Below are 22360 nucleotides of genomic sequence, written 5' to 3' on the forward strand. Positions count from 1 at the left end.
GCAGTCCTGGCCAGAGAACAGCAGCATCGGGGCAGGCGGGGGATGGTGGCAGCGAGGTGGTGGTCCCTGTGGGGGAGCTGAGACACTGAGAAAAGAGGAGGGCTGGCACTCTGGGTGTGAGTTCTGGGCAGCACTGGTGAATGAGAAGCCCCTCTCCCAGGAAGGTCAATAGGCTTGTCTGTTGGTAACTGCGCTTGGGCCCTCCATCCATTCATCGGGACCAAACTCCACCCTTTAGGGTGGGGGCATGGAGGGGCAGAGTGCTCATTATGGAGGCTGTGGGGCTGTTGCGCTCAATTTTGTGGGTGAAGATCCCTGCAGTCTTTGCTCTTGAGAATCTGGCCTATTTGTAGGTCCAGTAGGTTCCTGCAGGGTCCTGGCTGGGCCAGGGGGAGTGGCCCCCACCTCTACCTCTCACTCCCTGTGCATCACCAACCTGCCCACAAGCCTCGTCTGAGGTCAAAGATAGGACAGAGAAGCAAAGAGGTGCACTGCCGGCCCCTCAACCCAGAAGACAAGCCCTTTGGTAGACAGATGGACAGGTGTACAAATGGCAGAGTGGACACTAGTGGCTGTGACTCCTGAGCCCCCCAAAGGTCCCTCCTTACCACCTCATGGCCCTTCCTGGCTCTAGGTCTCCCTTTCCCGGGGGAAAGTGTCCTGGCCTTAATGTGTATATGGGAGAGTTTCTGTGGATCAACAGAAACTGGCCATCCACCTCGGGGTGACTCTGGACCATTCTTACGGCAAGGACTAAGACTGAGACCAGTGTGTGCTTTCCACAGATGGACACAGCTCCAAAGTCTAGGACTAACAAGGGGAGCCTTGAATGGCCCCAGTTGGCCAAGCTGAAGCGGGAGGAGGCTCTGAGGGGCCCTGGCAGGGATGGACTCCAGGCCAGGGGAACCACCTCCGGGAGGGAGAGGTTCCCTGACAGGAAGCTGGGCAGGGAGGCCTGCACTGGTTTTGGTTTTATCCCAGCAACATGGTGGGGAAGGATCAGAGCTCCCCCTGATTTTGTCCTACTTGCCAATTTTCCCAATTAGATGCCCAAGCCGACACAAGAGTCTGATTTCTGGCAGCCACCCTGCTTCTCTGACCCATAATATTCTGGCCACCGTGCTCTCTGCCCACTGCTCTATCTAAGCCCACTCACGATTTAGTCATTCTTTTTTCCATATCATCTTCTTGGTCTATCCACCTTCCAGTCCATTGCATCTTCCTTCCCACTCATTCAACTACTTATCCCTTCTCCTACCTACCCATCTCTCCATCCCCCCACAATCTCTCCATCTGTCTGTCAACCCATCCATCCGTGTGTCCACCCATCCACCATCTACTCATCCATCCTCCCACCCACCCATAATCACCTATCCACCCACCTATCCATCCATCCATCCACAAGCAGTCCACTCACTCATCCATCCATCCACCCATTCATCCATAATTTATCCATCATGCACTCACTCATCCGTAATCTATCCATCCATCACCTATCCATCCATCCATCCATCCATCCTTCCACTCACCCATCCATCAATCTATCCATCCATACATCCATAATTTATTCATCCACATACCCAGCCAGCCACCTGCCCACCCACCCTTCTGCCCATTCATCCATCCATAATCCATCCATCCATCCATCCACCTGCTTGTCCCTGTTCATCCATTTATCCATCCTGTCTTCTGTCTCTCTCATCATCTCTCTGTCCAAGCTATTACTTTCTGTCTCCATTCATTCATCCTCTCATCCATCCACACCTGTCCATCTATCACCTCCATTACCCACCTGGTCATCAAGCCAACCAGCCCTCCTCCAATCCACTACCCCCCATCCCTCCACACCTTCCCATCCTCCTTCCTCCACAGAACCTTCAGTCAGGAGATACCCTGACAGTTTCCATTGCCGAGCCAACCAGAGCTGTATGAGGACCCTGTCCTATCCCAGCGTCCAGCCTAGGATAGAGGCACTTCTGCTGCAGGCAGTGTGGGCAGCGTAGCCCAAAGGCCTAGCAACAGTCTAGCCAACTGGCATGTGATGGACACTGGCCAGGAACTGCCTTGCAGCCTCTCCCACACCTGGCCTCAGGCTCTGACTGGCTGGAGTATGAATACACTTCCTGGTGAGAGAGAACTGTGGGGTGGGGCCTCTCCTCCTTGTCCCCAGGGTCACCCCAGGAAATGAGGGTGAGGTGAAGGAAGAGAAGCCAGTGTCTCCAGGCCCTGGCCTGGTGCCCACTCCTCACTGTGGGCGTTCTGATCGACCTCACCTCAGCCTCACACACCCCTCCTCCTGTGGCCCTAGATGGCTGAAGGTGAGCCCTGCACATCTGAATTGGGGTTCATTAAAGACCAGATTCCAATGAGTCTGAACTGGGCTGAGAGTGGGAGAGTCCTGGGACCCCTGTGCCCCAACTGGAGCACCTTCCTGGCCCTTGTCTGCCCATACCAGCCTCTGAACCCCATGCTGGGAGCAGCACTCCCCTTGGTTGTATGTGTGCCGGGAGAGGGGAGTGCAGGAGACCCCTGCCCTCAGACAATGGTCTCTGTGTCCTGTAGGTGCTGTTCCCTCAATGTTCTAGTAAACTCCATCTTGAATACCTTCTGCCCTGCAGTCCTGCTGTCCCCTGGCACATGCGGTCCTGCTGTCCCCTGACATACGTGGTCCTGCTGTCCCTTGATATACGCGGTCCTGAAGAACCTATGTTGCAGTGGCCCAGGTGGGGCTTTAAGCTAAGTTTCTTCATTATCAAAATGAAACGTCAAGGGGTCCCTGCCAGTCTTCAGCTTGCACACCACTGCTGGTGCTGGGCCAGTGGGAATGGGGCACGAGGCACGTCTGGGGGCTCCCATTTCTTTTCCAATTTCACTGCTATTTTCCCTGGGAGTTGACCTGACACACTGGGCTGTGTTCCTGTAACAGGGTCCTTAGAGTGTGAGCCCAGCACCCCCGCTGTTCTTGGCCCCATCTGTTGATGCAAGGACCCCTTCGTGTCCTCCTGGTGTTCTGCCATGTGGTCTTTGGATGTTGCTTTGCCTTAGAACAAACCTGACTGTCATGTGGCTCTGCCCCCCATTAACAACCAGGTACTACTGTGGGGACCCCTCCCACCTTGGAGAGACCAGCCCCTTGCCTGTGGGGCCCCAGCTACAGGTGGAGGTGAGGAGACTGACAGCAAATGAATGTAAGACAGGTCATGCCAGGTGAAGACGATGGGTCAAGAGTAGCTCCAGTCCTCATCTCTGGGGGCGCCTCAAAGTGTGTGCCATCAGGGGCCAGACAAAACCTGAGCCCAGAGATGGCTCTGCTCCCCTCAAGGGTGGGGCATGTCTGCTGGCTTCGCATGTCCCTGGAACCACATCCCACACCGTGAGGGGGAGCATGGCGTCCAAGTCAGGGTGCTCACGGGGGGCAGCACTGTCTAGAACCAGGCAGGGGACTCTGCACTCACTGGGATGGGCAGGAGCAATGACTGATATTGATACTCAGCTGCGGACATGATGCTTCTGGAGCAGACGAGAGGGGGCAAGCCTCTCCCCACTCCAGGAGCTGGCCAGAGCCCCAGCCAGGCCTTGGCGGACTCGTCCAGACCAGGCATAAAGCCATCTTTCCACTGCAGAGGCTGGTAGCGGGCCTGAGGCCATAGGAACTGGTGGCCCAACTTGGGCAGAGCAGCCTGGCAGAGCCCTTCTCCCCTTCAGTCAGCAGGCAGAAGAAGGCTCTGCTCTTGGGCACTCTGGTTTGCCAGGGGTGCCCTGAGAACCAGTAACCTACCCAGGTAAGTCCAGGCAACCCAAGGGAAGAGGAGCAGTCCAGCCAGGCTGCCTGGAGGAAGCCGCACAGACAGCAAAAGGGGGCTGGGCCCCTGGTGCTGGGTAACACATGCAGGAGGTGGGGACTTAAGATGAGAGGAGAGGGAAGCCCATGTCCAAGGACGTGGAAGCAGAAGAACCCCAAATGGCCTCGGGCTGGAAGCTTGCCCTTCCTTGACTGGGTGGACTCAGGGGACAAGGGCTTAGGCTGGCTCCGCCTCTTTGGGGGCAGGGGTTTCGCTGGACCTGGGGCCACCTCTCCCCTTTCACTACCTGGATTCCATCCACAAGCAAGCAGGTCAGGAAAAGATGGCCACTAAGGGAGAGGACAAAAGAGTCACAGAGCTGGGCAGAATACAGTCAAGCCTGGCCGCTGCTGGCCCGTCCACCCTGACATCCGTGACCATCCGTCTTTCCGGGAGCAAATGGTCACATCCTCCTCCCCGGGAGCAGCCAGTGGATATGAACCGTCCACTTTCTGGTTAGCAGCCAAGCGCTTAACCATTTCTCCACCAGGGAGGGCCCTGCGTCTTCCTTTAACCCAGGCCTGTGGCTGTCACGTGGACTCTGCAGAGCAGAGAAGCAGCTGGGGAGTTCAAACAGTTGACCTTCTATATATGAGTCCAGTACTTAACCACTGCTCCATCAAGGTTACCCGGGAAGTCCAGGCCAGAAGGCCTTCTTCTTTTCTTTTTTTTTTTTATTATTATTATTTTGTGTATGTGTGTGTACCATCAAATCAGATCTGACTGGTACAGGAGGAGATTGACCCTCCTTCTCCAGCAGAGCATCTGGTGGATTTGAACCATGCACCTCAGGGATTGCAGTACAAGGGCCTTTTTCTTGAGACCCCCCCTTACTGCTTTGCACTTAATTCCATCTTTAGCCACATACCCCTCAGGACGGTGCAGGGGGCAGGGCTTGATTTAAGTGGTTCTCAGAACAGCACCTGGGGGGTGAGGGAGGGAAGCCAGGCAGGACCCTGAGGGCCCAGGAGCAGCCCCAGGGAGGGTGGGTCGGGGCTCAAGTGGGAGTAGCTGAGCTGAGAGACTTAAGACGCCGCCCCCAGGTGACCGCCTTCTGCTCCACTGCTCATGTGGTCCTTCCCAAGCAGCCATCTCTTCCTGCCCCCACGGAGGCCTGGCTCCAGAGAGCTGCTTCGGACCCTGAGGCCCAGGGCTAGGGGGCCTGGAATGGGTCCCAGAGGCCCTCTGAAGGGCCAGAGTGCAGGGAGAAGAAAGAAGAGGACGATGAAGATGCCAGTTTCCTTCTCTCACTCGTAGAGAGAGAGAGAGAGACGCTGGCTCTGACGCCTGACCAGGTGACAGCTGGTCATCTGACCAGTGACATGCTCCACCTCCACTTAGGGGGAACCTGGGATGGGGCTTCTACTGCTCCAGAGCCTCCCCTCCCCCCAGCAGCTCTAGCTTGGGACAGGTGACCACTGTCCACCTCCCCTCCCCAAGGGATCCCTAGGCCCCCACCCCCTCAGGGCTCCTGGGCCTCTTCCCCACTCCCCTGGGGGCCATGGCCCACCTCACAGGTTTGAGGTGGAGTGTGTGCTCTGAATGGGGCCTCCCTTGTGTGTCTCTGGTCTTTTCTGCAGGTGAGACTCCATCCCTGGGCAGGTGGGCTATGGGAGGGGGCTCAAGGAGAGCCTGCCCCTGCCCTTCTCCCTCAGGACAGAGTCCTGCCAGTGACCCTCAGGACAGGCCGAGTGCAGGGCTGGCCAGCTGCACCCTACTCAGCTGTGGGGTACTGACAGCAGTGTGCTGAGTGCCCCCATGTATCAGCTGGGTCTCAGTGACATTAAAGGGTGGGAGCCAGGCGCCACTCAGAGCCAGCTGGTCCTGGACAAGGTCAGGGGATGGAAGCCAGGCACCACTCAGGGTTGGCTGTGACCTCAGTGGAGCTGGGGTTCAGGAGATGCACTGCTGTGGTCAGCTAAGGCCCCAGAGGAACTGAGTATTTAGCTGCAAGGTTGACTGGACCTCAGCAGGGTCTAGGGGTGGGATGCCTCTACAGTCACCTGGGCATCAGTGGAGTCAAGAGCTGGGCACTGTGTCTGCAGGAGCTGGAGGCCATCAAAGTGAAGCCATGGGGCAGGAAGTAGGCTGGGGGCACATCAATCACGCAGGAGGCCTGGTGAGTGGAGGGCCTGGGGGCTCCCCTGGGTGCACACAGAGGTGGGAATGCCCCCCACCCCGTGGCTCCCCTTCACCTGGGACCTGCCTGCTGCCTAAGGAGCTAGGGGCAGGAGTCCAGGGGGTGAGAGACAAGCCCAAGGTCTTCTGGGTCCCTCTGAGCCCTGGGCCTGGCCTGGAGTGTTCTAGAACAGCCCTGAAATGTGACTATCAGAAGTTGGGTTCCTGGACCTGCCCTGAGTCCACTCTCCTTGCAGGGAACCCCCAGGAGAAGGTGGAGGCTGACCACAGATCCACCTATGTAGGCAACATGAGTGGGCTTGAGGTGGGGTTGCCCACCAGGGACTGTGGAGTCTCGGGTGGACCTTGGCCTGGTGGCCAGACTAGGGGCTCAAATGGGAGGGCCAGGAAGGGTGGGGGCTGTCTCTCTGGCCTTCAGACTTCTCAGCAGGAGCAAGAGCTGGGGGGCCCACCTGAAGCATCCTCACCCCAAAGTCCACCATGAAACCCTCAGGGAGTGGCTGCCCCCAGGTCTGGACTTCCATTGACCCTCACCTCCAGGCCTGGGGAAGCCAAGGTGAGGTGGGGCTGGGAGGAGCAGCCCCTCCGTCTCCCAAAGGGCCCAGTACCCACAACTGTCCACAGGTGGACTACGGGGCTACCGCTGACGAGCTGGAGACTCACTTCCATCCCAGTGGGGAGATCCACTGCGTCACCATCTTGTGCGACAAATTCTCCAAACACCCGAAGGGGTCAGTGTTGCAGGCCAAGGGGCTGGGCTATGCATGGAGGAGGCTGGGGCTGGTTCAGGGCCAGGATGACCTGAGCTGCCCCCCATCCTCCTCTACACCAGCAGCTATGCCTACAGAGACTATGTTGCAGTGAGCTGGGCCCAGGCTGCTGTGAAGCTGGATGAAAGCGTCTTTCAGGATCGGGTCATCAAGGCGTGTGTCTGGTCTTCCTGTGGAGGTAGGGGCGGGGAGGCCCCGGAAGACGAGGCCCAGAGGACAAGTAGCCTCAGAGCTCACGACCACAGCTGCATCCTGCTGCATGCAGGGAAGGGTGGCTGAACGAGGTTGACCCTCTGGTTTAGGCTTAACCGGGCGTCCTGAGATGCTCAGCACCCCATCCCTCCCCATGCCCTGGGCAGCTGGAAGCAGACCAAACCTGTTCCTCGGCTCAGAGAGAGGGGCTCAGGGCTGGAGTGCAAGGGGGTCTGGGTGGTGGCCATGGACTTAAGGTGTACACGCATGCATGTATGCATGTGAACGTGAAAGTGTGTGTGTGAGAAGGGGTGTTACACACTGCCCTGTCCCCGGGCTTGGTAGACACTTGGAATCTTCCTCAGGAGACAAAGAAACCCAGGAAGACTTCCCTGAGGCAGTGCTGGCCCTTGGCTCGGTGCAGGGTGGAGGAGGGGACAAGGGGAGAACAGGGAAACGGCCCCTCGCGAAACTCTGCCTGTTGTCCCAGGTGCAGCCCAAAAGGACCAACACGCCAGGGATCAGCTCCACAGACCGAAGGAGCCTGAAGGGGCATCCGAGTGCCAGGGAGGGGTCCTTCCGCCACTGCGGCATCGGGAGGGGGCCCAAGTTCAGGCCCTGGGGGCTAAGCCAGTGAGTCGGGGCTGGGCCCGGTGGGGACGGTCCTGAGCTGGATCCCTTGGGCTTAAGAGCTGCTCGACCCTAGGTCAGGGGCTGCTGAAACGGTCAGTTGTGCCTGTGAGCTGCCCACTGTGGTCCCGGCCCTAAGGGTCCCCTCCAAGGCCCCGACCTCACGGTTCTCTGCAGCAAGCGTGGAAATCCTCCCTGTACTGACCAGAAGAAGAACCTGCGAGCAGGGCTGTGGATGGAACTCACCACCTAGTACACTCGGGACCACTCACTACGGGGTGGGGGGGTGTTGGGAGCTGATGGAGACACAGGTGGAGGAGGGAGGTGGGGCCCTCGGGGGGCACACGTACCACCGAGGAGTATCACCTGGGCTGCAGCAGGCAGCATGGACAGTTCCGGTGGGCAGGTTCTGGGGGCGTCTCGGGGCTCTCCAGCCACCTTGTTTTAAAGAAAATGAAATGTGTGTTGTGTCTTCCTGGTAAACATCAATTATTAAATTTGAGTCATTTTTCAATGCATGCGGTACCGGGCCTCCCTCTTATCCTGCATGTGAGTCCTGTCTGGTGTGGACTGCAGAGGCGCAGGGAGGCGACCTCTGGAAGCTGACCATCAGGGCCGGAGCCTCTTCCAGGCGACAAGAGGGTCTGCAGGCATGTGTCAGCCATCCCTCAAGCCCCGTGTCACAGACAAGCTGTTCACCGCAACGTCCGCATCTCGTTGGGTAACTGTCAACGTCACCGTGTGGGCAGCCCTCTTCCTCCTGGGGGAGCTCAGGGGCTGTGGCGTGTGTGGGGTCACACTAACCTTGCGGCCATGCCTCTCTCAAAGTTCAAACCCACCAGGGGCTCGAAGAAATGGACAATGTCTCCCATGACCTTTAAAGCCTCTGGAGGCCCACTGAGGGGTGGCCTGTGAACAGTCAGGGTTTTTTACCTCCATCATCTCTGTCTGGTCACAGGAAGGCAGGTGCCCACCCCAGGCTGTCCTGGGCATCGGAGCTAACACTCGGCCCACAGCCCCTGGTCCCTCCTGCAGCTGAAGCCGGGACAGCCACCCATGGGCTGGGACACCCGTTCGCTCTCCATCCACACCTGTCTCACAGCCCAGGTCCTGGCATCTTGGTTCTCTTGTGCTGCTAGAAGATTCCGCAAGCCCACAGTTTTAACAGACACACATTTATTGCCTTACAGTTCAGGACGCTACAAGTTCAAGCTCAGGGTGCTGGGGCAAGAGCGCTCTGGGGGCCCTGTCCATAGGGAGCTGTGCTACTAACACAGTGGCCACTCCTCTCCACCAGTTCAAATCCAGCGGCTCCAAGGGAGATGGGCAACACTTCCTGTGCGACTTACCACCTGAGAACCCGCTGGAGGGGCAGCTCAGAGTCGGTACCTGAGGGCAGTGGGTTGTGCATGAGCTCTGGGGAACGACCTCATCTCGTCAGCTCCAAGGTCAGCACTCCCCCGAGGCCCCACGGAGTCTCGGCCTTCAGCAGTGTCCAGGAGCTTCCCCAGAGACCCGGGTCCAAAAGGGCACGCTCCTGGAGCTGGGGACCCCGTACCACCCCCACCTCACAGCAGTGCTCCACTCACCTTTAGGGAGAGGTCACACGTGCACCCACCCCAGGGAGCCCCTGTGCCACATACCCACCCCGCTACCCTCTTACAATTACTTGGTATCAGCTCTTGGGGGTCACTAAATGCATGTTTTTGAGGGGGACGCATTCAACCCATGACACTTGCCCTGTCTTCTGGCTCCACGTTGGCCCCCACCATGTGATGAGCTGAAAGTGGTCCCCTGAAACATGCCGTGTGCTGACCCCTGGAAGTCGTGAATGTAGCCCAGGAGACAAGGTCATTGAAGGGCTCAGGCAGATGGTCCTGGATGACCCCAGGGGTCCTCAAACCCAACGATCCGGGTCCTTATCAGAGCCACGAAGACTTGGAGACTGGTACAGACAATGCGGGGACAGAAGGGCCGTGTGGACACAGCTTAGGGACAACGGCGGTACAGAGGGCCTGGCACAGGAGCCCCACCTGCTCACCACTGAGGTGACAGGACACGGGGCTGGCATCAGGCCTGAGCCCCACGCGAAGACCTTTGGGCTGAGCACGTTTCCAGGGTGTAGAGGAAGCAAGGTGTGTGGGCAGGGCCAGGTCTGCAAGGGCCCATCTGGAGCTCTGGCCGCAGAAAGCAGGAAAGCTGCTCACCGGGTGTGGACAACAGGTGGTGGCCAGTGGAATGGTCTGGGTGGGGTGAGGCAGGTCCACAGCCAGGCAGGCCCGAGCAGAGGGACAAGGAGGCTGGCAACAGGTGTAACCAGCTGCTGGACGCTGTCCATCAGCCAGAAGAAAGCAGGCCTCCCCAGAGCAGGGTGCACAGCCTATCCCTCTGCAGACCCAAGTCCTGGTGTCACCGACCACCCAGGGCAGGGGAGAGGAAGCCCATGTCCTCGATGTCCTGCCACACTCTGTGGTCACAGTTTCAGCTGTCTGCAGTCCGCTTTGCAGGGTCCCCCTGCCTCCCATGCCCAGCACCGCCAGGTCTTCCTGCTGTGACTCCTGCCTCTGTCCTGATCCCCAAATGAGGAAGGAAAACACCAAGTCTGGCATCACAGACCTTTACTGACTTGGTCAAAGCAAGTCTGCTGTGGGTGCCGTGTTTGGGTGGGAGCAGGACACTTCGCGTGGTACTTTCTATACCGAGTGACCCTGGCGGGCACAGGAGGCTGCACTCAGCAGACCTGGATCATCATGGACGTCACCATGCTGTCGAAGGCCCTGCGGAGAGGGCGAGCGGTCAGAGGGCAGTTCAGGGGAGGGCAGGTGGTCAGGAGAGGTGACTGCCAGGGAGGGGCGGCAGGGGGTCGGCAGCTCTATGATGCTCCCACATCAGGCTGGGCTGGTCCCATGGCTACTGGGAAATGCCTGCAGTGTCCAATGGCCAGTCCACTGACCCACAGGGACCCCACAGGACAGCGCAGAAGTGTCCTACTGTGTTTCCAAGGCTGCTATCTCTACTGAGGGCAGACCACCTTCTAGGAAGGAGCCAGGTGCGGTAGCAATGATGGCTGCCCAAGCGACCCCCTCTTGCACTGTTCCCTGAGCCCCAAATGAAACGGAACCCACTGCTTCATGTTGTTCTGAGGGCGCCCCCTGCCCCAGGACTCCAGAGCTGCAAATCTTCACAGGAGGAGACCGCCCAGGATCAGATGGGGGACTCGAACCGCTGAGCTTCAGTCAGCAGCCCCACAGGCTACGCACTACGTGTCCAGCCCTCCTTGTTTTCTTTGCTAACAAAAATATCCTCCCCACAATAAGAAAAGCCCTCGATGTTCCATTTAAAAACCAAAAGCCAGTTACCAACCCACCCGGCTGGCTGTCGTGATCAGTTAAAAGTTTCTTCTAGACTAAAAGTCAAAATCCAGTGACTCGCCCTGAGCCTGCCCCACCCCCAATGTTCCGTCTCCACACAGAAGTGAACCGCCTTCATCACTCTCCTGGGAGCAGATGGTGGCTCAGCACTTAAAACCACTGTGGCTCCTCCCTGACTGCCAGTCACTGCAGAACCGGCAGGGTGGGTCTGGCAGGGCCGCAGTCAAACAGGCGGGGTCCTGCCCCTGTGAGGGACCCCGGAAGCCTGCTGGCTGCACCTGGATGCCCTGTGAGGGCTCTGCACCCCTCCGTCCGCCTGTGCTCACCTCGAGTGGATCCTGTCCCCAGGATTGTAGAAAGGGTTGCACATGACGTCCGTGTAGGAATTGTGCAGCTTCCGGAACATCTGTGAAGAGACCCACCAGCACTCCCACTCACACATGCACCCTTCCCGGTACTGAATCCTATCGCCTCCACCTCCACTCCGGCTCCCAGCAACCCTGCAGGACAGGGCAGCACCACCCGCGGGGGCTGCAAGACTGCATTCTTTTTTTTTAAGACCACATTCTTGACAGAAGCAGACTGACTCTTCTTTTGCCCAGGTAGCATCTAGTGAGTTTGAACTATGGACCTTGTAGTGCGCCACCAAGCTCCTAACCTCTGCACCACCAAGCCCAAATCCATAGCCCTCACATCAACTCTGACTTGTAGTGACCCCGAAGGTCAGCGTGAAACTGCCCTATGGGGTCCCCAAGGCTGCAGTTACAGAAGTCGACTGCCGCGTCTTGGCTAGAGGTCTGAACCACAGATCTGTGGTCATCTGGCAAGTACTTAACCACTGTGCTGCCACCCTCCTCAAGGACCGACCCCCGGGCACCCCGCCCACCTGCCCGGCACTTACACTGCGGATCTCGTTGTCACGCAGTGCTGTGTTGGAGGAGTCCACCACCATCACGAACTTCACCTTGGAGTTGGTCACGTAGCCATACCTGCGCATCTGGTTAGGGAGCGTGCTCTGACATTGGGGTTACTGGACAGTGAGTGAGATGCAGCCACCACGTGGGAACAGGGTTTGAGAGAAGGCTTACCTGGTCGTGTCCCCGTGACACCACCCCAAAAACACATCAGAAAAATGTGACACTCTCAGGTCATAGGAGGGACCTCAGGCGCTCTGTGCAGGTCACTTGGTGTGGTTCTGGTCTCTTCCTGGACAAGGAGTGAGCTCCATCTGACTCAAACCCGGGGGCCGACTCCCCAGACCCTCAGTCTACTCAAGCCTCACTCCGGAGTCAGCCCTGGCCACAGTCTTAACTGCAAAGCCAACAGTTACACAGAGACTCTGCCTCACTGTTAGGTGTCGACTATGCACAGTGCTCCTCAGAACAACAGACCTGAACCCTACTCGATCCTGCATCAGCCTCATCGGTGCTGACATGCTCACGCTTTGTGTGCGGGCTGTAACACCTTTCACCTCACAGGAGAGAACAGCACACTGAGGTGGGGGCCTCAGTACCATCGAAGGCTGGCGTGGACCCAGGATTCAGCACTAGGAAGCTCCCTGAGGTGGTCTCCAAGGAAAATCACTCAGAGTACAGGCGTAGAAGGAAACAAGGCCTTCATTCCAAGACCACCAGAGACAGAGAGGAAGAACTTCCACGGGAGCTGGTCCCCGAAATCTGGACTTCCAGCCTCCTAAACGGATTCTGTGTGCTAAAGCCTAAACCTGCAGTGTGCCTGTGATCCCAGCACTTGAGAACGAAGACGAGTGAAGGCCAGATGCAAGCCCTGTGGTGTGGAGCCCTCCCTGTGGGCTCCTCAACCAGAGGATACACCTTATGGTCCTCAGTGGGGTAGAGCAGACCCAGGTAGAGCTCTCTCTGGTCCACCAGGGCCTTCCCCAGCGCCGAGATCTTCTCATCCACCACGTCCAGAGACGTGTGCACCATGTAGTGGAACCTCAGCTCATTCTCAGTGGGGGTGCTGCGGATGTACAGAGGGTAATTCTGCAAGAAAGGACATGGTCTGCTGAGGTGACCTCAGGACACCTGGCACGCCCACCCACACGAGAGGGGCAACATGCCAAAGCAGATCGGCTGACTAAACACCGCCGTGCACCTGTGTCTCCGAAGTAGATCTAATTCTCACCCGTGGCCAGTACTGCCTGCTGTCAAAAAGGCTTCAGCAGGACGACGGAAAGGGAGGATGACTCAGAAAAACAGATGTGAACTGAGCCAGGCACTGGGCATCTCAGCTGTCCCGGGTCCACTCTGCCTCAACCCTATCACCTCATGTGGGCCTTAGCCCTTCCCTCCACAAACATCTGTGATTTCTCTAACATGTCATCTATTGACAACAGCTTCCCCTTTGCAAACACACCCAGAGGGACCTTTACTAAACCACTCATGCTGTAGCTTCAGTCTTATGACGCCTAACTCCCACAGGGCTCCCTAGACCTGTCCGCCTGGTGCAAGGCACTGCACCCTCACAGGGCTTACAGTCTGATGAATGGCGCTGGTAACAAATGGCAGGAGGGCACCAGGTGTCTGTGTGGGGCACTGACATTGCCAGGGGCCACCCCCTCCGGTGTGTGAGTAGGCACAAGTAAACGACCACCCTACTCAGTTTAGGGTTCAGAAAAGGCTTTCTATGGGAAATGAAGCGCGTGTTACAGAGAAGGGAGTGTGGGGTAGGTGGTAAGAGGCCAACTAACCCTGCCAGTGTCAAGCCAGGGTCAGAGGCTGCAAGGGGCAAACAGGCTGACACTAGTTTTATTAGAGGCCTCCTGTAAACAATTATCCTCCTGAAGAGACTGCTGGCAGGGGCGGGCGCAATCCACTGCGTGGGGAAGGGATGCCAGGAGGCGTGGACAGCGGTGCTCCCGCCAAGGCTGAACTGAGCGGATGTGACAGTTAAGACGAAGGAGTGGAATGGCATCACACGTGCGGAAGTGTCAAGAGAGCGCTCTGATGGATGGTTGGGCGCGAGGATGGGAGAGAAAACGGGGAGGCCCAGCGCTCGAGGGGCGCCCGAGGCCTGCGAGTCTGGACGGAGGGGCTCGGGGACTACAGGGTGGCCCTGCTCCAGGAGGGCTCCGCATATGTCTCAGCTAGACGACCACCTGTCTCGGCTCGGTTCTTAAAGGACCTTCGGAGCCAAGGGAGGAAGCCGGTGCAGAAACGAGGAAGAAGGCCGCCTGGAAAGGGCCCGCAAGCTTGGCCTCCAGGCTCCGGTGTCCAGCTGAGGACCCCGGCGAGTACGGGGCGGGGGCAGGAAAGCCGCGGAGGACCTCACCGGACCCGGGCGTACGCACCTCCTTGGCGATCACAGCGATGCACACCGCCATCTTGCGAGGCTCGGCCGCGTCACGTGACTGCGGACCAATCACGCTGCAGGTTGAGGCCCCGCCCCCGGGCCGATAGCCTATCACTCGGCAGTCTTAGAGCCCGCCCTCCTGGAACGTGACAGGCTCGGCCCCGTCTTTTGCCCTCTGGGCCCATCCTCCCCTGTCACTCAAGAGACGCTGCCCCTCTTCCCATTGGTTGGCTGGATCCGCCCTCACTTGATTGGTCGAGGCAGCACCCTCCGCTCCCCTCCTTGGCCACGGCCCCGCCCGGTCTGGCTGCGGCCCCGCCGGGCTCCGCTGGCCGGAAGTGCGCCCGGGTCCCGCCGCTGCCCAGTCCTCGGGGCCGGCGCGGTAGTGGCCATGGCTGTGGCTGCCGCTGCGAGGAGATGGTGGCTGCTGGTGCTGAGCGCTATGGGGCTGGGAGTCGTGGGCGCCCCGCAGCCCCCCAATATCGTGCTCATGGTCATGGACGACGTGAGTCGGGGCAAAGGGTCGGGGTGGTGGTGAGGGTGCGGGACCCGCGTCCGGCCGCAGGCAGCCGGTTCCGACGCCTGTCCCGCCGCTCCGAGAGGTCAGCTGCCCTCCGTGCCCGTCCCGTGCTCCTGGAGGGGAAGGACGTGACGGTGGGGGTGGACCCGCCGCGGACACCCACGCCTGCGTCCACTTCGCCCACCGCCTTGCCTGGGGTCGGGGCAGGAAGGGTGCCGAGCTGGCAGGCCCCGTCCTGGCCTGCCCTTGACCTGCGGGCTTACCTGACCCCATCTCACCTGGATCAGCTGCCCAGACCCCCTGAGGACTTTGATCAAGGGTCACATCTCTCGAAGCAGAGAGGAGCTGGAAGGCCACCTGTCCAGCCCTGGTGCAACTGGTGGCGACCCTCCAGGTGGGATCGGTGAGCCGGCTGTGACTGGTCTACCTTTATTCAAAAAATGCTGGGATTAGTGAACACGAGACTTGGGGACAGTCCCTCAGAGAGCTGCACACAGCTTGTCTGTCTTCTCTTTAATCGGGAAGCAGAAATGTGGAGCTTTTGTTCCTCTTCCTGAGGAACCTGCCCCTCAGAGCTAAAGGCAGAGGCTGTCCAGGTGAGAAAGCTGGTTCTCCAAGTTAAGGTCTCCCACCTCTCCGAGGCCCCGCGCTCCTGCCCCTGCGTCTTGAAAGGCTTGGAGCCCGAGTTTGCCTTTCCTGGTGAGCAGTCGAAGACCCGGCGCTCTGGCCCTGAGCTGCATCTGCCTTTCTTAGGCGCCGGGATGAGTCAGGGGCGCCCTTCTCTTGCTCATGGAGATGCTTGCCACTTCCCCTTCTCCTGGCTGCTGGAGCCTCCCTTGTCACTACACATTTTTTTTTTTTAGAAACATTACAAATAATATGACTCAAAAAAACCTTGAAGAAAATAGAAAAGATTTTTTTAAAAAAAAACAAACCCAGTCAGAAGCTCAGCGCTGTGGAAGATTTCCTGGCTGGCTGCTCCTCAGTACCCCCAAAGCTTGTCCAGGTGCACACACACTTCCCCTGCACGTGCAGGCAGGAGGCACACAGATGATTACACACACACAGCACCTCCACAGGGAGGAAAGGAGGTCACAAAAGGCAGTGACCCGTCGTCTGTGCTGCATCACCCTTTGTACAAACCCAAACCCGAGCCCTCTGCTGTCCAGTCAGTTCTGACTCGTGGCCACCCGCTGTGGCGTTTCTGAGACTAAATACTTGTCAGAGGAGATGACTCACCGTTCTCCCACAGAGATGCTGAGGAGTTGAACTGGCAATCTTTCAGTTAGCAGCCCAGTACGTTGTCCACGAGGCCACCAGGGCTCCTTAGAAACTCAGTACCCCCAGTGCGGTCTCCCCATCCTGCCTCCCTCACCCCGGTAATAGTTTTTGTCTCTGTGCTTGAATCCGCTCTAGATGTTTGATACGGTTGGGCCATGTGGGATTCATCGGTGGTGGTGGTGTCTGTGTGCACCCAAGTGGCTTGTGACTCAACGACCCCATGTACAAAAGCTCTGAACCCTGCTCTGTCCTGAGCCAACCTTCTCGCCTCTGACACACCTACGCCCATTACCCCAGTCAGTCAGAGTCAAGCCGTCTCATTGAGGGTCTTCCTCTCTTGCACTGTCCCTCCCAAGCATGACATCCCTCTCCAAGGACAGGAATGATAGAAGGTGAAGTGATGGCTCTTGAGCTGTGATGCTGGAGAAGAGTATTGACTACACCATGGACTGCTAAGAAAACAAACAGGCAATGATGCCATTGGCTCAATGACCTTTGTCTTCCTAATGTTAAAATGCAGTCCATATTGAAGGTTGTAGTCATTGATCTTGTGCAACAAGCACTTGAAAACCTTCTCTTTCAGAAGCAGAGTTGTGTCATCTGTATAGCACAGGTTGTTGATGAATCCTCCTCTGATCCTGATGTCACTTTCTTCTTCATAGATTCCATCTTCGTTAATTACTTGCTCAGTATGCAGATTGAATAGATAACGGAGAAAGGATACAGCCCTGACACACACCCTTCTTGATTTTCAACCATGCAATGTTCCCTTATTCCATTCAGATAACAGCTTCTTGATCTAGAGAGCTTCTTAGTTCTAGCACAGTTAAGTGCTCTCCTGATCGTCTCCAGATTAGCTATAGTTTGTTACGATTCACACAAATAAATGCCTTTGCATAGTCAATAAAATACAAATAGACTTCCTGCTGGTACTCTCTGCTTTCTGTCAAGATCCATCTGACATCAGCAGTGGCATCCCTGGTCCCACAGCCTCTTCTAAACCCAGCTTGACCTTCTGGCAGTTTTAGCTGTGCTTGGATGATCTTCAGCAGTGTCTTGTCTGCATGTGATATTAGTGATACTGTTTGATAACTTCCACATTCCGCTGGATCCCCTTTCTTGGGAATGGGAACGGACATGGGTCTCTTCCAGTCAGTCATCCAGGTAGCTGTTCTTCAGATTCCTGCCATAGACTGGGGAGCATGTCTAGGGGTGCACCTGTGAGTTGAAGCATGTCAGCTGGTATCCCTTCGGTTCCCGGGCCTTGGTTTTAGGACCTGTATGACCTGGTTTGTTAGGTCATGGAGGGGGTGATTATATAGTGTCCACGTTACCGTTTCCTACATGTTTCAGGGGACTCGGTTTCATCTCACTTCCCCAGCGTCAGGAACCCAGGTTCATCCGTGTCGTGACCTCCGACCTCCGTTCTCTTTATGGCTGAGGAGCAGGACCACATGTGGGGACCACGTCACGTTTATCCATCCTCTGTTGGTGGACGCTGGGTTGTGTCCACGTCGGGCCGTTGTGACGCATGCTGCAGTAGACAGTGGTGTCCAGTGTCTGCTCGAGCCCATTTTCAGTTATTTGGGTGGGTTCTCGGACGCCCAGGAGTGTAATCACTGGGCCAGTGGTGACCCGGCACCTGGCCTTTGAGACACTGCCCGGCCTTGTTCCACAGCAGTTACATCATTTCCTCCGTCCACCCGCAGGTGTTCACCCCAGTTTGCACACAGGTTTGGTTGTGGTCTACAGAGTGGTGGACTGAAGGGTTTTCAGACATCAGGTTTGTCTCGAGACGCAGTTTGGGCTGTATGGTCACACAGGTAACGGGTGCATCTCAGACGCTGCAGCCCTGTTTTCTGTAGCGGATAGAGATGTAGACAGAAGGAGCTGGTCAGTGGTCAGGAGGAGGGAAGGCACACATCGGCCTGGCACCTGAAGAAGATCGAGCAAAGCACCCTGGACCCATGAAGGGAGGGGCCGTGGTCCCTCACAGCCAGCTGACCATGTGAGCGCTGTCCTCCATGGCCCTGTGTGGCTCCCCGTGTGCCCCCTGACATGCCCCAGGGAGAGACGCGTGTCAGAAGGACCCTCACCTGCCACTCTGTTCTTCCACAGATGGGCTGGGGTGACCTAGGGGTGAATGGAGAACCTTCCAGAGAGACCCCAAACCTGGACCAGATGGCCGCAGAAGGGATGCTACTCACCAGCTTCTACTCGGCCAGCCCCCTGTGTTCACCGTGTGAGTTACAGTCAGTGGACGGCAGGGTCAGCATCTGCCTGGGGCCGAGGCCTTTCCTTGCTGTCACCTGGCTCTCAGGAGTGTCCAGCACCTGCAGTGAGCAGTGGGGCTCATGGGGGAGCCCTGGGGGCCCTGGGCACAGGCACTTCCTTGCACTTGGGTCTGCAGGTATTTCACTGACTGGTCCTGAGAACGAGCTGAGATAAGGTCCAGGGAAGACTGAGGGGACACACCATGTTCCCACGGGCACACACAGGACAGACCTGTGTGCTCGTCCAGCCAGTGGCTGCTGTGCTGGGGTCACTGAGAGGAGCAGTGGCCTGGGAGGCAGCCCATGCTGCAGGACAACAGTGGTGGCTGACCTAGGGCCCTCGGGCACCTGCAGAGGACCCAGGAAGTACTTAGATGTGGTGTTCACGTGTCACACCCACAGAGCATACACACACACACACACACACAGAGACATGGGGCACTCGTTACAGCCATGGTGCACATGTCACAGGTGCATGGTGCACACGTCACAGCCATGGCGCACACGTCTCAGCCATGGTGCACTCGTCACAGCCATGGTGCACTCGTCACAGCCATGGTGCACTCGTCACAGCCATGGCGCACTCGTCACAGGTGCAGAGCACACGTCTCAGATAAGGTGCACACGTCACAGGCACAGGACCGTCACACCGTCACATGCTCACATCTGCCTCTTATCCCCATGTAGCCAGGGCGGCACTGCTCACCGGACGTCTGCCCATCCGCAATGGCTTCTACACCACCAACGGGCACGCCCGCAATGGTATGCCCCTGAGATCCCTCCCTCATGGATTCTGTGAGGGTTGCCAGGAGGTGGGGGACACAGGTGGGGCCCCATGTAGTGAATGGCTCTGGGCTCTCACAGAGGCTGCTCGGGAGTGGAAGCATGGCTTCTGATAGCAGTGTGACAACAGGTTGCAAACCCTCCACAGAAGGTGGGGCCTCTGTAGGCCTCTCCCCAGCCTCAGGGTGCACCCCCAGAGCATCAGTGCCCCAGGTGATGCGTCATTCGCCCTGCAGACATGGACAGGGGAGAGGTGGGGTGCGGAGCAGGAAGATCTCTAGGTTCACAGAGGAGCCAGCTTTCCTTAGCCTGGAAGATAGAGGGTTGTGCAGAGCAGGTTGGGAACCAGGGCAGGCTGAGCAGGCAGAGGGCCGGGAGGGGCCGCCTGGGCTCTGCACTTTCCAGTCCCACTCGCGAGCCAGCTCCCACCACTGTCTGGACGTTTAGCTCAGGTGGGGGATCAACACCCACTGCACACCCAGACCACCTGTGCTGCCCCCACAGCATACACCCCCCAGGACATCGTAGGGGGCATCCCCGACTCGGAGCTTCTCCTGCCCGAGCTCCTGAAAGAGGCCGGCTACGCCACCAAGATCGTGGGCAAATGGTGAGCGCTGACCCCCCACGCCTCCCAGGGCCTCACAGTAATCTTCCAGAAGGGAAGGAAATGGAAACCCCAAATCCCAGGGCCTGCAGCCTCATGTGTAGCTCGTGGTCAGTCACACGGAGAGCATCCATGAGTCCTGGGACACAGCCAGGCCTGGGAAGGCGCCCAGTGCAGCACACATGGAACCGGCCACAGGCTCCCACAGATACCCCTTCTGGGCTGGGCTGTTCCCACCTCGAGCTGGGGAGGGCGGCAGACAGCTCCTTGTCCAGTCAGGGCCCGAGTGATGCTCCGTCCCCCCTCAGGCACCTGGGCCACCGGCCCCAGTTCCACCCACTGAGGCATGGCTTTGACGAGTGGTTTGGGTCCCCCAACTGTCACTTTGGACCTTACGACAACAAGGCCAAGCCCAACGTCCCTGTGTATAAGGATAAGGAAATGGTCGGCAGGTAACACCCATCCCTACCTCCACCTGCTCCCCAAAGCTTCCCTTCCCACCACCCGACTGCGGCCCCACCTCCCTGTGCACAGGAACCAGGGCATGGTCAGCAATACTCCCTGTCCACACCCCTGCCCACTGTCCTTATACCAGGGCTAGGGGTGCTTGGCAGGTAATGCCTGACCCTGCCCTTCCCCACAAGGTGCACAGGTGGTCCCCTCTCGGACCCCTCTGCCCCAGTGTGGCCATCCCTGAGCTCAGTCACAGCTGTGTGCACTCATCTGGTGAGGTCTGCCCCCCAGGGCACTCCTGTGAGGTCACTGTGGTGGTTCCGTGCAGCTCACTAGAGTTGGTGATGACTTGCCCTGTCCAGGTCCACTGTCTGTGCTCGTAATCAGGTCTGCAGTGTGGCCACAGGGACCTTCATTCTGGCAGCTGCATCCTCAGTGGTCAGGAAGACGGATGTGAGATGAGGGTGACAGGCTGCAGTGGGCTTGCCTTCTGCTGTCCAGGACAGGGATCCCAGCATGCACCAGGCAGCCCAGCCCTGCGGGATGGGGTCTATCCTGGCTCTGGGAGTTGTGTGTCCCCATCAGGCCCAGAGGCCAAGTCTGCTGCTGCCTTGTCCTGACAGTGCTGAGTTGTGCTCGCACACTCGCCCTGCAGCTTGCTGGTCTCCAGCTTGACCATGGACATAACAGCCACCAGTTACAGACACTGCCCAAGATGACCCTGGCCCTTAGCTGTCATCTCACCCCTGGCAGCCACTGACCCTTCATTGCATCCTTACTGTCTGCCTCCAACTCCTGTTCCCAAACACGAGGCGGCCACAGGGACCAGTTCCTTCCCCCCCACTGGACAGGTGGGTGCCAGCAATGCAGGCCAGCTGGTCTCTGTCCATCTGCATAGTGTTGCCTCTGCATCTGCTGGTTTCAGATTTTATGAAGAATTCCCAATTAACCTGAAGACAGGGGAATCCAACCTCACCCAGATCTACCTTCAGGTATGGGGGTCACTGTGGGCAGAGTGGGAGCAGCAGTCGGGGCAGTGGGCAGGGGCTGACCAGGGCTAATGCACCCTCACCTGCCCGTAGGAAGCCCTGGACTTCATCAAGGGGCAGCAGTCCCAAAAGCGCCCCTTCTTCCTGTACTGGGCCGTGGACGCAACACACGCACCCGTCTACGCTTCCAGATCTTTTGTGGGAACCAGCCAAAGAGGACGGTGAGTCCGGGAGTCCGCAGGAGGACGGTTGTGTGGCAGGGGCGCGGTTCCCTGTGCCCTGACCTCTGGGCCCACAGGTACGGGGACGCCGTGCGGGAGATTGATGACAGCGTTGGACAGATCCTACAGCTGCTCCGGGGCCTGCACATCGCCGAGAGCACCTTTGTGTTCTTCACCTCCGACAACGGCGCGGCTCTCGTCTCTGCCCCCAAACAAGGTGAGTGCTGGGGCCCCTCAAGCCTCTGGTGGGGGTCTGAGCATGGTGGGAGGTGAGGCCAGGGCAGTGAAGGGGGTATAGCCTGAGCGGCATGGAGGTGAGCCAGGACAGTGGGGTGGTGAGCACAGGATGGTGAGGGGGTATGTCCAGGGAAGTGGGGGGGGGTTGTCCCAGGATGGTGGGGGCTGGCCTGGGGCGGTGTGGGGGATGAGCCCAGGATGGTGGGGGCTGGCCCGGGGCGGTGTGGGGGTTGAGCCCAGGATGGTGGGAGGTGGCCTGGGGTAGTGTTGCAGGTGAGCCCAGGATGGTGGGGGCTGGCACAAGGTGTTGGTGGGGGTAAACCCAGATGGGAAAGAAAGGGAGGCAGGCGTGGCTGGCCATAGAAATGGGATGGGGTCAGGTATAGGTGGGGTGAGGTAGGGGAACACGTCTCCTGAGAGCTGCTGTACCGGCCCCAGATGGGCTGTGGCCTCAGGGGCTGCCTGGGTCAACCATGTCCCCTCTCTCACAGCTGGCAGTAACGGCCCTTTCCTGTGTGGGAAGCAGACGACCTTCGAAGGGGGCGTGCGGGAGCCAGCGATCGCGTGGTGGCCTGGGCACATCCCCGCGGGACAGGTAGGGAACAAGCCGTGGGCCAGAGGAGCCCTGCTTGTGTGGTGTGCTACATGTGGACTGCTGACCAGAAAGGGGGTGATTCAGATCTGTCACATCACACGGGTACACACCTCACCACACGGGGGTACACACCTCTCCACACGGGGGT

General features: G+C 58.4%; 3 protein-coding genes across 3 annotated transcripts in view; 2 read left to right on the top strand and 1 right to left on the bottom strand.

Moving 5' to 3' along the window:
* The first annotated feature begins 4910 nt into the window (after positions 1–4910).
* Positions 4911–8845, top strand: PABPN1L (poly(A) binding protein, nuclear 1-like (cytoplasmic)). Its single transcript, XM_006903783.1, is given in 7 exon segments — positions 4911–4935; positions 4938–5137; positions 6061–6285; positions 6606–6712; positions 6814–6929; positions 7434–7576; positions 8609–8845. Coding segments are annotated over 7 exon segments (1053 nt in total).
* A 1459-nt stretch (positions 8846–10304) lies between these two features.
* Positions 10305–14287, bottom strand: TRAPPC2L (trafficking protein particle complex 2-like). Its single transcript, XM_006888767.1, has 5 exons — positions 14255–14287; positions 12775–12947; positions 11846–11933; positions 11271–11350; positions 10305–10350 (listed from the first exon to the last, which is right to left on the bottom strand). Exons 1-5 carry the CDS (start codon positions 14285–14287, stop codon positions 10305–10307), a joined length of 420 nt encoding a protein of 139 aa, XP_006888829.1.
* Positions 14288–14647: 360 nt separating this feature from the next.
* The window catches only part of GALNS (galactosamine (N-acetyl)-6-sulfate sulfatase), a 15755-nt gene continuing 8042 nt past the window's right edge, over positions 14648–22360 (top strand). The window contains exons 1-9 of the mRNA XM_006888768.1: positions 14648–14761; positions 18176–18299; positions 19018–19092; positions 19618–19720; positions 20026–20169; positions 21096–21162; positions 21253–21380; positions 21458–21597; positions 22109–22212. Of these exons, the coding sequence (XP_006888830.1) occupies positions 14648–14761; positions 18176–18299; positions 19018–19092; positions 19618–19720; positions 20026–20169; positions 21096–21162; positions 21253–21380; positions 21458–21597; positions 22109–22212 (999 nt within the window). The remainder of the gene's footprint in view (positions 14762–18175; positions 18300–19017; positions 19093–19617; positions 19721–20025; positions 20170–21095; positions 21163–21252; positions 21381–21457; positions 21598–22108; positions 22213–22360) is intronic.

The sequence above is a fragment of the Elephantulus edwardii genome, unplaced genomic scaffold (assembly GCF_000299155.1).
Source record: "Elephantulus edwardii isolate Elephantulus edwardi_28Jun2011 unplaced genomic scaffold, EleEdw1.0 scaffold00072, whole genome shotgun sequence".
Classification (NCBI taxonomy): domain Eukaryota; kingdom Metazoa; phylum Chordata; class Mammalia; order Macroscelidea; family Macroscelididae; genus Elephantulus; species Elephantulus edwardii.